This window comes from Myotis davidii, unplaced genomic scaffold (assembly GCF_000327345.1).
Source record: "Myotis davidii unplaced genomic scaffold, ASM32734v1 scaffold167, whole genome shotgun sequence".
Classification (NCBI taxonomy): Eukaryota; Metazoa; Chordata; class Mammalia; order Chiroptera; family Vespertilionidae; genus Myotis; species Myotis davidii.
In genome coordinates this window covers 3,068,956-3,084,027 of record NW_006300048.1, presented here as the reverse complement: position 1 = coordinate 3,084,027, position 15,072 = coordinate 3,068,956, and the positions used below count along the sequence as shown (strand labels likewise).

At 41.5% G+C, this 15,072-nt stretch overlaps 1 protein-coding gene across 5 annotated transcripts in view; it reads left to right on the top strand.

The window, feature by feature from the left end:
- Nucleotides 1–15,072, top strand: part of XPO5 (exportin 5) — a 50,599-nt gene that overhangs the window by 18,191 nt on the left and 17,336 nt on the right. For all 5 annotated transcript variants that reach the window (XR_001515992.1, XR_001515991.1, XM_006776385.1 and 2 more), the window contains 7 exons: nt 941–1,059; nt 5,008–5,163; nt 7,429–7,470; nt 7,779–7,868; nt 9,250–9,449; nt 10,593–10,692; nt 12,419–12,600. Coding sequence is in view for 3 of the 5 variants with exons in the window: in XM_006776385.1 (XP_006776448.1) it covers nt 941–1,059; nt 5,008–5,163; nt 7,429–7,470; nt 7,779–7,868; nt 9,250–9,449; nt 10,593–10,692; nt 12,419–12,600 (889 nt within the window). In the remaining 2 variants the exon portion in view is untranslated. The remainder of the gene's footprint in view (nt 1–940; nt 1,060–5,007; nt 5,164–7,428; nt 7,471–7,778; nt 7,869–9,249; nt 9,450–10,592; nt 10,693–12,418; nt 12,601–15,072) is intronic.

Below are 15,072 nucleotides of genomic sequence, written 5' to 3'. Positions count from 1 at the left end.
GTGTTTTGTAGACTGGCTGTAGAAGCAAAACATAATTTTTGTTTGCTATTGTTTTTAATCCTCACCTGAGGATATTATTCCATTGATTTTTAGAGAGAGGGAAAGACAGAAATATTGATATGAGGGAAACATCGATTGGTTGCCTCCTGCACTTGCCCTGACTAGGGCCCAGGTCAGAGAGAAGCCTGCAACCGAGGTACATGTCCTTGACTGGAATTGAACCTGAGACCCATTGGTCTGCAGGCCGAAGCTCTATCCACTGAGCCAAACCGGCTAGGGCTGTTCTTGATGCTTATATCTATACTAGTGACCTGGTGCACAGATTCATGTACATTAAAGGAAATTAATTAGAAGGTGGCTGTCAGGGCGGAACTGGGCAAGACGGGCTGGACACACCCTGGAGCCAACCTCCATTGGTCCCTCCCCAGCCGGCCTCACGTGGGGCATCTGCAGAGTGAGCAGGATCCCTTCAGCAGGTGGAGTCCCTCGGCCTGGCCTGCGGGGATTGGGCTGAAACCAGCTCTCCAACATCCCTGGGGTTCCTGGAGTGTGAGAGGGCACTCTGCAAAGTTGCTGCATTGAGTGTCTGCCCCTTGGTTGTCAGTGTGCGTCATACCTGTTGGCTGATCGGCTGGTCAGCCGGTCGCTTGGCCTTTTATATATATAGATTCTTATTCAGTACGCAAAATGTTTTTATAGATAAGGCTCATAGAGCTCAATTCAGACAGCTCATTGTAAGCAGGATAGGGACTCCTTTTCCTTTTTTTTTTTTTTTTTTTCCTAGACTGAGGGGTTAGATTATTCTTGGGAAATTAGCAAGTAGTCTCTAAGGCCTCATTGTCTTTGTGTCTTCTGTGATCCTACCTAGAGTTGGTGTGTGTGTGTGTGTGTGTGTGTGTGTGTGTGTGTGTGTGTGTTTTAAAACCCTGTTTTCCTATAGCTGGAATTGGAGAAGGCGGCCTCTGCTCCATCTTCTCACCTTCATTTGTGCACTGGGAAGCCATGACCTTTTTTTTGGAAAGTGTGATCAACCAGATGTTTCGAACACTAGATAAAGAAGTAAGTAACTGTTTCCCATGCTGATTGTGTAATAATTTTGATCTTTTTAAAACTGGCAGAGGGATAGGAAAATCTATGGATGTGTATCTCACAGAAGAGGAAACAGATTCAGGAAGGTTAAATAACATTCGAATTCAAGTGGCTAGTATATAGCAGAGCTGACTCAGGTCTCTCTGACTCAAAGCTCTACAATGTTTAGTATTCATTTGAAGGGGATAATATGAGCCTGATACTACAGTGAACCGCAGGTAGGATAACTATTCCAAACCTTAAGCATCTCTTTCAATTTATGGCAGATAGACCAGAATATTCAAGTTTGAGGTCAGTGTCTCTCTTCTCTGAATAATTTTTTAAAAATTTTTATTTATTGATTTGAGAGGGGGAGAGAGGTATCAATTTGTTTTTCCACTTATTTATGCATTCATTGGTTGCTTCTTGTATGTGCCCTAACTGGGGATAGAACCCAAACCTTGGAATACTGGGACGATGTTCTAATCAACTGAGCTACCTGGCCAGCGCCAGATCTTGTTTTTTTATACTTCATATCACCTATCACTCTTATAACATTACCTTATTAGATTAAAATGATTTGATCACTCATTTGGCAATAATTATATTTTAGTGTATTCCAGGTTAGTTATAGACAGAATCTTGAAGAAAGGGGGATATAGCGTGTGTGTTTTTGTGGTTTTTTTAGTGTGTGTGGTTTGTGTTTTTTTTACAAGTGGCATATTAACAAATTAGATCTTAGGGTCATCTGTTTTTATATGGATTCACTTCAGTTTGAAATGATGGCATTCTGAGTTTGTTCTAAAATATAGATGGGAACCCTACTTGTGTCCTATATTTTTCACTATGTTAATCCTTTTTCAAGTTTAGATGGGACCTATGTATTAGTAAGTGTGGCAAATCAAGAAAGCCCTTTATTAAATCAAGGGAAATGACCCTGCTGTTTTCTTTCCTGGCATTTTTTTTAAAAATATATTTTTATTGATTTCAAAGAAGGAGGGCGGGGGAGATAGAAACATCAATGATGAGGGAGAATCATTGATCAGCTGCCTCTTGCACGCCCCCTACTGGGGATCAAGCCTGCAACCTACTCGTGTGCCCTTGACCAGAATCGAACCTGGACCCTTCAGTCCACAGGCCAACACTTTATCCACTGAGCCAAGCTGGCTAGGGCTCCTAGCATTTAAGTTAGGCACCTTGAAAAGGATCCAGATGTATGGGTATGATCCTGCTTGAAGTCAGGGTTTGTCAAGTATTTGTTTTAAGATGTATGAAAGGACTGGCAGTATTGGGGGAAAGGGAAGTACCTGGTTGGTTGTATGTTGGATTTTACAGTAAGTCCTTGAATATGCTGGTATTTGTCAAAATACCAAATACTAGTTGGTTAAAAAGTACAAAAAAAGGTTTGGAATGTATATACAAGAAAGATATGGGCTAGGGACAAAACATAGGTAACAATTAGAAATTCGGTAGGATTCATAACCAATGATGGGGAGAAAAACAAATGGCACTGAATTCTTTTTTCCTCAGGAGAATCCTAGGTGGTAGCATTTAGGTTTGTTAATGACAAAGTAAACCTGAGCCTAAGACCAAAATCAAATGGGTAAGAATGAGCATTCCTAATCAAGAGAGATGAGTGTTTGAAAATATTAAACTATTCACCTACTTGTTAATGAAGCTATGATACATTGTATGTCCCAGGAGCATGCCAGTCCCAGACCTCAGCTTGTTACATTCCCACTCACTGTGTCAGTTTCAGACTTGGCAGAGTATTAGCTAATCTAGTGATTTTGCTCTGTTTCTGCCCTCACTCCCCCTCTCACCCTGGGTCAGTCGGAGCAGATCAGCCTTTATCGTGTGAAAGATTTTGACCAAGAGCTTCTTTGAAAAACTGTCCATCTTGTCCACAGTGCATTGGCTGGGCTTGTATTTCCAGTGGTATGGATCCAAGTGCACTGGGCAGAGCCGTTGGCAGCTTTAGCAGTGGGTTAATGTAAGGAAGAGCTTTGGAGGGGAAAATCACACATTTGGAAGATGAGGATTGGTTTGCCTCAGATAATAAAATATAAAGCTGCAGTAACTTATTTTATTTATTTATGTTTTAAAGCTACAGTGTTTTAAAGCAGTGTAGAACTGGCATTAGACACAGCTCATTTGAGCAAAGTAGCCCAGAAACAACCTGGAGTATATACAAGAAATGAGAGGAATTGGTCATTTAATAATTAGCATTAGGCGCTGGTGGGTTTGGCTTAGTGGTTAGAGCATTGGCCCACCAATTGAAGGATCATGGATTCGATTTCCAGCCATGGGCATGCACTTTGGTTGCAGGGTTCTATCCCCAGTGCCAGTCAGGGTGCAAGTGGAAGGCAGCCAATCCATGTGTGTCTCTCACATCGATGTTTCTCTTCCCTTCCCTCCCCCCACTTCCACTCTCTCTAAAAATCACTGGAAAAAAATATCTTTAGGTGAGGATTAACAACAACAATAACAATAGTAATTAGCATTAGGGAAAATTAACTGTTTAGGGAAAGGTCCCTAAAAGTTCAAAAACAATGAAAGTAATAAAACATTTGATGGTTTTAACTGCATATGTTTTTTAACTTACAAAATAAACTTTTAAAAGGCAAACTTGGAATAGTATCTGCAATAAATATGAATGGGATTGATATCCTTACTCTAAAAAGCTTATCTCTCTTAAACATCACTAATAGAATATAACTGATATCACTTTGGAGAATAATTTGGCAATATATTGTATAGAATAGATTGTAATAGAGCAGTGAAAATCAATTAGGCTTATATGATGAATAAGGATGATTCTCATAAACATAATGTTGACCCAAAACAGCAAGCCACAAAAGTGAATACATTTGAGGTAAAAGTATACAAAAATGAAGGACTCCATGAATATATGAACACCAAATTCAGGATGGCAGCCACCTTATGGCTGGAAAGGAGGTTATGTGCACAGAGCAACCATAATATCAGTAACATCTTCTCTAGTTGTATGGAGGGTCATTAAAGTGTTAGACCGTTTTTAAAGGTCTGGAATATTTAAGTTTTTTGTATAAGTTGATAAAAACACTGGAATCCAATGGAGAAATAGATAAAAGATATCAGATAATATACAGAGGAGAAACTAAAGTAGTTAATAAGTACAGAAAAAATCAACCTCAGTAGTAATTGAAAAAATGCAAATTAAATAAACTTTTGTTTTTCCTAACTAAAGTTTTAGGGAACAAATTCATTGCTGCTGAGAACATGGTAAGAAGGGCACATTAATGGATCAAGAATCAATTGATAAAACCTGTAAAGAAGGGAAGCAGCTTGATTTACATATATTCATAACTTTTGACCCAATGATTCCAGCCACCCCCAAAAGTCTCTTATTCAAGAGAAATAATTGATAATGTAGCCAACATTTTTTTTGCAAAGATATATATTAGCGTTATATACAATGGTGAAGAACTAGAGATACTCTAAATTTCTAATAGTAGGAGATGCTATATCTTTAGGATAGTACATGGTGGCGTATATGACATTTTTTTTTAATCCTCACCTGAGTATATTATTCCACTGATTTTTAGAGAGAGGGAAGACAGAGAAGCATTGATGTGAGAGAAACACATTGGTTGGTTGCCTTCTGCATACACCCTGACCAAGGTCCGGGCCAGGGAGGAGCCTGCAATCGAGGTACATGCCCTTGACTGGAGTTGAACCCAGGACCCTTTGGTCCACAGGCCGACACTCTCTGTCCACTGAGCCAAACCGGCTAGAGCTGAAAAATTTTAATACCATAGAGTGATGCTTTGAATTTTAAGGATTAGAAAGTAGTATACCAAACCATATGTGGCAACTGTCTTATGTATTTATAAACTAGAGTCCGAAGGAAAAGTGGTTATCAGCTGTGTCAATCTCCTTTTCATGTCTGTATTACAGGAAATCCCTGTCCATGATGGAATAGAGCTATTGCAGATAGTCCTGAATTTTGACACTAAGGACCCTCTCATTCTGTCTTGTGTCCTCACTGATGTCTCAGCACTGTTTCCATTTGTCACCTACAGACCAGAGTTCCTGCCCCAGGTCTTCTCTAAGGTAAACTCCATTTGCTTTGTAAACTTTATTTTGGCATTTCTAAGCTAATGTATGTAATTGTTTTTGAAAGTGTGTGAGACAAGTTAATAAACAGACAGCCATTTACTCATTTACCAGATGTTTACTCAGTACTTATTGTGGATCAGGCACCCTGCTAGTAGAAAAGCCTGTCCTTTAAGAGCGCTCTGCTTGGGAGGAAACTCATATAAACAGATGTGCCTATTTGGCATTGCAATTATAGACATGTACATTGGGAAATGGAAAGAGTAGTTAGAGCAGCGGTTCTCGACCTTCCTAATGCCGCGGCTCTTTGATACAGTTCCTCATGTTGTGGTGACCCCCAACCATAACATTATTTTCGTTGCTACTTCATAACTATAATTTTGCTACTGTTATGAATCGTAATGTAAATATCTGATATGCAGGATGTACTTTCATTGTTATAAATTGAACATAATTAAAGCATAGTGATTAATCACAAAAACAATATGTAATTATATATGTGTTTTCTGATGGTCTTAGGCGACCTCTGTGAAAGGGTCGTTTGACCCGCAAAGGGGTCGTGACCCAAAGGTTGAGAACCGATGACCTAAAGGGAGGGATCAGAACGTGCTTTCAGATTGAGAGGGGATTTGTGAGAGGTCAGTATGGATAGTTTTTGAGTTTCCAGTTTAGGTGACTAGGTGAGTAATGGAGTCCCGCCTGAGGGAGAATACTGGATCAGGAGGGAGAGTAGGAGTGAGGAAGAAAAGGGAGTGAATTCTGTTTTGGAATACTATGTTTGAGGTATGTGTACAATAGCTAGGTGGAGAGACCTCACACTAAATTGGCTATTTGAGGTTAAAGGTCTAGACCAGCCGTGGGCAAACTACGGCCCACGGGCCGGATCTGGCCCGTTTGAAATGAATAAAACTAAAAAAAAAAAAAAGACCGTACCCTTTTATGTAATGATGTTTACTTTGAACTTATATTAGTTCACACAAACACTCCATCCATGCTTTTGTTCCGGGCCTCCGGTCCAGTTTAAGAACCCATTGTAGCCCTCGAGTCAAAAAGTTTGCCCACCCCTGGTCTAGACTCTAGAAAATTACAAGCTAGTATTAAGGCATTGTCATTATAGAAGTGTCAAGAGGAGAAGTGAAGCCCTAGGGAAGAGGAGAGGTAGAGTTAGACATGTTCCTCAAGCAAGGAACCCCGGAGATCATCATCATTGGAGGAGGAAGGCAAAGAATGAGAAGCCCCAAAGGGAGAGAGAGAGAGAGAGAGAGAGAGCGCGAGCGAGAGCAAGCCAGAGAAGTGGAGAAAATGTTATGTGACAAAGTCCAGTAGAACTTTGAAAAGGTGTACTCATTTGTTACAACAGAAATGGAGAATTGGAGAATGTCCATTAAGTTTCTAAGTAGACCATTGTTAGAGTGTTACTGCATCATAGTGACTAGGGCAGCAGTCAGGTTGCATTGGGTTAAAGAATAAATGGGATCTTGGCCAGTGTGCCTCAGTTGGTTGAACATCATCCCATGCACCAAAAGGTTGTGGGTTTGATTCCCAGTCAGGGTTCATGCCCGGGTTGTGGGCTCAAGCCCTAGTAGGGGGCATGCAGAAGCAACCTATCGATGTTTTGCTCTCACATCAATGTTGCTCTCTCCCTCCCCCTTTCTTTCTCTCTCAAAAGCAGTGAAAAAGTCTTTGGGGTACAGGGGGAGGGGGGGTGAAAAAGTAAATGGCCTGGTGGCTCAGTTGCTTGGAGTCCTGTAAACCAAAGGTTGTAGGTTCGATCCCTGGTTAGGGCACATCCTTAAGTTGCAGGTTTGATCCCTGGTTGGGGTGTGTACGGGAGGCAACAGGGCCATGTTTCTCTGTCTTCTCTTTCTCACTTTCTCTCTCTCTAAAAATGAATTTAAAACAAAAGTTCTCAGGTGAGAGTTAAAAAATATAAAAGTAAATGGGAAGTTAAGGTGGAGTTAGGGAAGGATGATCACTGAAGTTTTAACAGGGGAGAAGGAAGAGACATCATTGTAGCTGAGTGTGTCTGATGGCATGGATTGTTCTGAGATTCTTTGTAAAGAATCTGGTACGATTGTGAATCTCAAGCCTCTCCTACTTATCTGAGAAAACAAACATCTGAAACTTTGTAATGGCAATTGAAAGCCCTCTCGTTACCATATTGTAACACTTTTGGGATTTTGTTGGGAACTTTGTAACTACTGTTTGAAAGAACTTTACTCAGTTGGTACTGATGAGTGGCCTTTTTCTCCTTCCCCTTAGCTATTTTCGTCTGTCACTTTTGAAACTGTTGAAGAAAGTAAGGTAAGACCATTAATTCAACAAATTCTAACTTCTTGGGAGCAAAAGTATGAATACCTAACATTTAGTCTAATAAGAAGGGTTAGGTACAGGCAGGAGATGGTCATGATAAGGTCTTTTATACTACAGATACTTTAGGGCAAACAGTAGATATATGTATTCATGGTGACTATAAATGTGACTCTTTTATACTCTCACAGTTGTAAAAAATGATTGAATTTGCCTCTGGAGGGAGGTATTTACATGATAATAAGTGGCATCTATAAATTATATTGAAAGTGGCTCTGTGTTTGTTGAATATTTCTTCTCAGGCCCCCAGAACCCGGGCAGTGAGGAATGTAAGAAGACATGCTTGTTCCTCCATCATCAAGATATGTCGAGACTACCCTCAGCTTGTGTTGGTAAGCCACTGAATTTGCTAAGTAGTCACTGAGACCTGTTGAGTTCGGTTATATTTTTTTTGTAAATTCAATTCTATTTATACTCACATAACTAGAAAACAAGGAACTATATCTTTGCTTAGGATAAGCATTTTTTAATTTTTTACTAGATGCCTGGTGCACAAATTTGTGCACAGGTGGGGGCCAGCCCGCCCCAATCAGGGCCGATCGATTTGGGTGGGGGGTGGGGGGGCGGTGGCTGGCCAGCCCTGCCCCCTGGTCGAACTCCCAGTCAAGGGGACAATTTGCATATTAGCCTTTTATTATATAGGATTTTTATTGATTTCAGAGAGGAAGGAAGAGGGAGAGAGATTGAATCATCAATGATGAGAGAGAATCATTGATTGGCTGCTTCCTGCATGCCCCACACTGGGGATCAAGCCCGCAATCTGGACATGTGCCCTTGACTGGAATCGAACCCGGGACCCTTCAGTCCCCAGATTGATGCTCTATCCACTGAGCCAAACCAGCGAGGGCAGGTTAAGCATTCTTGAATAAGTGTCTTGTTCCTCTCCTACTTAGTAGTAGAGTTAAAAATGCAAACTATTCCCTCAGAATAAACAATTTTCCGTATGGATGATACCAAGTTGTTCCCATCAGTGTACACCTCTTTACTGTGTGATGTTCTTACCTGCTACTGCCAGATGGTAGAGCCAGATGTGAACCCCTTTCTTTTTTTAAACATATTTTTATTGATTTCAGAGAGGAAGGGAGGAGGAGGGAGAAAAGAAACATCAATGATGCAAGAGAATCATTGACTGGCTGCGTCCTGCACACCCCCTACTGGGGATCAAGCCCAAAACCCAGGCCTGTGCCCTGACCAGGAATCAAATGGTGACCCCTCGTTCATAGGTCAACACAACCACAGCCACATCGGCCGGGTGAACCCAGTCTTTTTTTTGGAGGGTTTTAAGAAGAAATGTATTACTATTTCACATTACAAAATAACCAGAAATTTCTTCTCTGAACACAAAGCAGTGTACGTGTTTGTGTATGTGTCTGTGTGCGTGTTTGTGTGTGTGTGTAAATAAAACAAGCTGATCTTTGCAAAGATATTGTAAAAGTTGATGTAGAAAAAGACAGATTGTTTTCACAATTGCAGTATGGGAAATTGCAATTACCCCAATACTCAAGACAGTCACCTCTGCCTAAATTGCCTTGCTTGTCCAGGCAAAAGAGCATTATAACTAAATTACTAAGGACAGTCCTATAGGCTTGACCTTCCTGGGGATGCTTTGGTCCTCTTTCCACTTTCCTGAGTGACTCATGTCTCCCTGAAAATCAGACCTTCACCACCTCTAGTTTTTTGTTTTGTTTTGTTTTTTCCCTTTCTGATCTGCAGCCCAATTTTGATATGCTTTATAACCACGTAAAGCAACTCCTCTCCAATGAGCTACTCCTCACACAAATGGAAAAGTGTGCCCTCATGGAAGCCCTGGTTCTAATTAGCAACCAATTCAAGAACTATGAGCGTCAGAAGTTGTTCCTAGAGGAGCTGATGGCACCAGTGGCCAGCATCTGGCTTTCTGAAGACATGCACAGGTAGAGGAGACCCTTTGCCACTGACCGTCACTGCACTCAAGCACCCATTCTATTTTAAGAGCTATGCCCGGTCATGGGGATGTAAAGCACAGCATAGGGAATATAGTCAGTAATACTGTGCCAGTCGGGTGCTAGACTTATGGGGGGAGCACTTTGTAATTAATATAAATGTCTGACCACTATGCTGCACACCTGAAACCTAATACAAACTAATATTGAATGTCAACTGTAATTGACAAGAGAGAGGGAGAGAGAGGGAGCGCTATGTCTGGAGTGGGAGTGTAAGGATATCGAGATGTAATGACACAGTGATATAGGAAGGTCTCTAAAAGCAGCCTGTATTCTAATTGCTAAAAATATCCCCTTGCTAAACAGAGGTGTAGGGAGGGAAAAGAAATGAGTAAAAATGGATTATATGGACATCTCGATTTGGCAGCACGTATACTAAAATTGGAAAGATACAGAGAAGATTAGCATGGCCTCTGGAAAAAAAAAAGAAAGAAAGAAAGTATAGACCATCTTGCCCTGGCCGATGTAGCTTGGTTGGCTGGAGTGTAATCCCATGCACTGAAGGGTTGTGGTTTGATTCTTGGTCAGGGCATCGAGCCACAGTGACATCTGATATGTCTGCGTTGCAGCACCAGTACTTGTAGAGAAGTGAGAACAGCCAGAAATGAGAACATAGTAGGAGCCGCATAGCCACACAGAGTGCCCACATAGCATTTTCAAGCTTGTATTTTTTTTTTTCTAATAAGAGAAAGTTTACTTAGAAAGTTACAGAGGCAGTAGAAGTGAACCAGCTGGGCAGGAAACATGTTAACAGAAGCAGAAGAAGGACCCTTGGAGCTTAGAGAGAAAGGCAAAGATAATGGGCCTGGAGGGAAAGGGGACCGGGCAGGGAAAGGGGCAGGCATGAGAGAGCACACGGGTAAAGAAGAGGGGAAGGTACCATCAAACTTGTATTCTTAAAAGTGTTGCTAATAACACTTAGAAGTGAGAAGAGAAGTTTAAACCTTCAAGTGAAAGCTGACAATGTGATTAAACTCCTCCCATTATAACAACTGTTCATAGCTTATTAGCTCTGTGGAAGAAACTGTCCTTGCTTAAAGTCATGGTACAGCTTGTCTTCCCCCCATCCTTCAGAGTGCTGTCAGATGTTGATGCATTTATTGCCTATGTGGGTGCAGATCGGAAAAGCTGTGACCCTGGCCTGGAGGATTCCTGTGGCTTAAACCGTGCACGAGTGAGTAAACCTCCTCTGGGAATGGGAAGTTGAATTGACCGTGGGTAGGAGTTGGGGTGTTGTCATTTATGTTTTTCCTCTATGGGTTAGAAATCTGGGACTATTCACTTTCCTAAGCTGCTGTTTTCTTTTGTCTTGAATTATTTCTTGTTTTTAAATGTTTTTAATGATTTTTTTGTTGTTAATCCTCACCCGAGGATATTTTTCTTTTCTTTTTCTTTTTTTAAAAAAATATTTTTATTGATTTCAGAGAGGAAGAGAGAGAGAGATAGAAACATAATTGTGAGAGAGACACATTGATTGCTTGCCTCCTGCACATGCCTTGACCAGGACCAGGACTGAGCCTAAAACTGAGGTACATGACCTTGACCAGATTCAAACCCACAATGCTTCAGCACTCTGTCCACTGAGCCAAACCAGCCAGGGCTGGTCTGAATTCCTGAGTTAGTTTCCACAGCAGAGCAGATGGTCCTTCCTTCCTTCCTTCCTTCCTTCCTTCCTTCCTTCCTTCCTTCCTTCCTTTCTATTTTTAGTCACATATTATTTACTGGCAGTACTTTTTAAAAATTTTATTATTATTATTATTGATTTTAGAGAGAGAGGAAGGGAGAGAGAGAGAAACAGAAACATCGTTGTAAGAGAGAAACATTGATCTGTCTCCCACACATGCCCTCACCGGGGACTGAACCCACAACCTGGGTATGTGCCTGACCAGGAATCAAACCCTGACCCTTCTGTGCATGGATGACGCTCCAGTCAACCAAGCTACACCGGCCAGGGCAAGATGGTCTTTTCTTTTTATTTCTTCTTAGGAGCCATGCTAATCTCTGTATTGTTCCAGTTTTAGTATATGTGCTGCTGAAGCGAGCACAAGACGGTCTTTTCTGTTAAGTCATTATTTTGGCTTTAAGGATCTCTAAATAGCTCTGAAGACTGAAGGTATAATGAAGAAGTAGGTCAGCAGGGTGAATCCTTCCTGCCATTGCTCTCTGGCATGTAAAGTCCTAAATGGACTGACTTGCAAACCTGAGATTTTTCAGTTCTTTGCTACTCAAATAAGCATTGTTCTTGGCTCCATTGGGTCAAAAGTTGTATTAATTAACCTGGAAAATTGGTTCAGAGTACTGTGCGTGGGGATTAGGGCAAAGCTGTCAAGGCTTAAGCTGAAGGGTGCTGGGTCAATTCAACAAGATGACATGTTGCCTGTCGAAACACTTTCTTTTGAAGCATGTCCAAGCCACCTTCTCACTGGGGTCCTGTGAGATGATCTCAGCCTTGGAAGGGAGTTTCTAGAGCCTGCCACTGCACTTGACGATGGCAGTGGAAGGTCTTGACCTGAACAGAAGAGCCCTGGCCTGTTAGCTCAGTGGTTAGAGCGTCGGCCTGTGAACCGAAGCGCCATGGGTTTGATTTCCCAGTCAAGTGCATGTACTGAGGTTGCAGGTTCTCCAGCCTCAGTAGAGGCGTGTGCAGGCAACCAATCAATGTGTCTTTCTCATGTCAATGTTTCTCTTTCTCTTCCTCCTCCCTCCCTTCCACTCTCTCTGGAAATCAATGGGAAAAATATTCTCGGGTAAGAATTAAAAAAAGAGAGACAGGGATGTTGGCAGGGGTCTTTTCCTTCTCTCTGATCTCTGTATCACCTTTGCCATAACTTTGCAAATATCTAATAGCACTTTTGTCTTTTCTCCTTTTATGTTTATCTTTCATTTTTGTTTTTCTGTAGATGAGCTTTTGTGTGTATAGCATTCTGGGTGTTGTGAAACGAACTTGCTGGCCCACTGACCTTGAAGAGGCCAAAGCTGGAGGATTTGTAGTGGGTTATTCGCCCACTGGGAATCCAATCTTTCGTAACCCCTGCACAGAACAGATTCTGAAACTTCTTGACAATTTGCTTGCCCTTGTAAGGTGAGTCGGAATAATGTTTCTATGGTTTTTGTTTGTTGTTATTTTTTTACCTTAAGAATCTTAAAAAGTTGAACCTGTCTTATTTCTTCAGATCATGGTGGTAGTAAATGAGGCATGAGGACTCACTTCTTATGAGAGAGAGAAAGAGAGAAACAGGATTTGTTGTTCCACCCGTTTATGCATTCATTCGTTGATGGTTGTCATGTGCCCTGACTGGGTATTGAACTTGCAACCTTGGTATATTGGGATGATGGCTCTAACCAACTGAGCTACCCAGCCAGCATGGCCTTTTTTTAAAAAAAATAACATTAGTTCTGCCCTGGCCAGGCGGCTCAGTTTGTTAGAGCATCGTCCTGTACATCAAAAGGTTGCAGGTTCCATTCCCAGTCAGGGCACATATCTAGGTTGCAGATTTAGTCCCCAATTGGGGTACACACAGGAGGCTACTGATCCGTGTTTCTCTCCCTCTCCTTCCCTCCCTTCCCTTTCTCTCTCTTTCTCTCTCTCTCTCTCTCATCAATAAAAACATATCCTCAGGTTAGGATAAAAGAAATAATAATAACATTAGCTCACTTGCATTGTCTTACATTCCAAGTGAACACATGATGCTAATCCCAAAATGGCTTTTCTCAATTTCAACCTCCTCTGTATTCTACTTTTTTATGCCTCATCCATACTTTTAAACTTGCTAAGTTTTATTTGCTCTAAATTTTTGCCACTAAAGAAATTGTTCATTGGGAGCAGGACAGTTGCTTTCTGTAGTGATGCTTCTCTGGGTGGTATTCAAATGAGCTAATCTGAATTTATCAGCAATGACTCTTGATAGCAAATGGGCCAAACATCCAGTGGCTGATCATGCCAAAGGAAGGCATGATACATGTTCCACCTCCCTTCCCTAGGTGTTTATTTTTCAAAGCTAGGTCCTTAAACCAGCAGCATCAGCTTGTTTGAAATGCAGAATGGGGTCCCACCCCAGACATATTGAATCAGACTCTGTATTATAACAAGATTCCAAAATGGTTCTTGTACACATTAAAGGTTCAGAGTCGCCCTGGCCGGTGTGGCTCAGTTGGTTGAGTGTCGTCCCATGCACCGAAAGGTTGCTGGTTCGATTCCCGGCCAGGGTGCATGCCTGGGAACTAGCTGTGCAGGAGGCAGTCAGTGTTTTTTTGTTCCCCCCCCCCCTTTCTTTTCTTCTCTAAAATATCAATAAAAACCTGATTTTTTAATAAAGGTTCAGAATCACTGTTATAAATTACATGAGCTAATCTACTCACATGGAAGTAGGTCAAGTCTAGGCTTGTTAGTTACTTGATGTATGTTTGATGATTCAGAGATGCTCTCCACAGAGAAAGATAGGCTTTGGATAGAATTCAGTTTTAATTAGCCAAAGCAAAATTCGATGCTTACATCTCAGTACTCCTGAGTTACAGGTTAGGGCTCTGTTACAATGCTTTTTGGCCTCTGATACAGGGTGTAAGAGTGGAGTCTCAACTGAGCAAAACAAATTACTCTTGTCTCAGGGACACACTGCTGGCAACAGACAGCTTAGACCATAAGCTTAAGAATCAAAGGTTTAAAGAGCTTGTTGACGACGGTTTAAAGAGGAGTGTCTGAAAGAGTTGTCACTGTGGATGTGTCTGTGGAAATAGGCAATGTTTTGTTCTGATTTTAAAAGGAGAAAAGAGATTTCCGTAAGGAAGTATGGCTTGCATATTGAGAGGGTAAAATAGCCAAGGAAAGGTTTGCTTCCATACTGATGTTTTTAAAACCAAAAGGTTCTTCAGCGTAGAGAAATGTGAAAGTGATGAAGTCAGATGCAACAGACTCAAAGACCCAGCAGCCTTTTTAGGGCTGTGGCCAGAGTCCATGCAGTGAAAACCCACACCTAGAAACGGTTCATTCCTGGTTGGACGAGGCCACAAGAACAGCATGCTTGTCATCTTGATGTTTTTCTAAGAGTTCAGTGCTTCTGGGAAGTCAGTCAAAAGGTATTTTGAAAATGTTGACTGTAATTAAGGAGCATTTAGGTTCCTTGAGTAGTGTGCAGCTGGAGCTATTAGAGTTTTGTCTCGTTTTTGTAGTAAATTTTATCTTGAAGTATAATATAAAGACAAAGTATCCTATCTAATAAAAGAGAAACATGGTAATTAGCATACAACCACTACCCTTCCCATTGGCTAATCAGGGCGATATGCAAATTAACTGTCAGCCAAGATGGCGGCAGGCAGCCAGGCAGCTTGAAACTAACATGAGGCTTGCTTGCTTCAGTGACGGAGGAAACCAACGTTCCTCGCCTGCCTTGCAGGCCTCTGAGCCTGCAGTTTCAAACATTGTAACAAATATAGAAGCTAAACAAAACCCCAGAAACCTGCTTTCAGCCAGGCAGGATCTCAGAGGTGGAGTTGAAACAGTGTTTCGATTACAGAACCCAAACAAACCAGATACCTGCTTTCAGCATCCCTGAAAGCT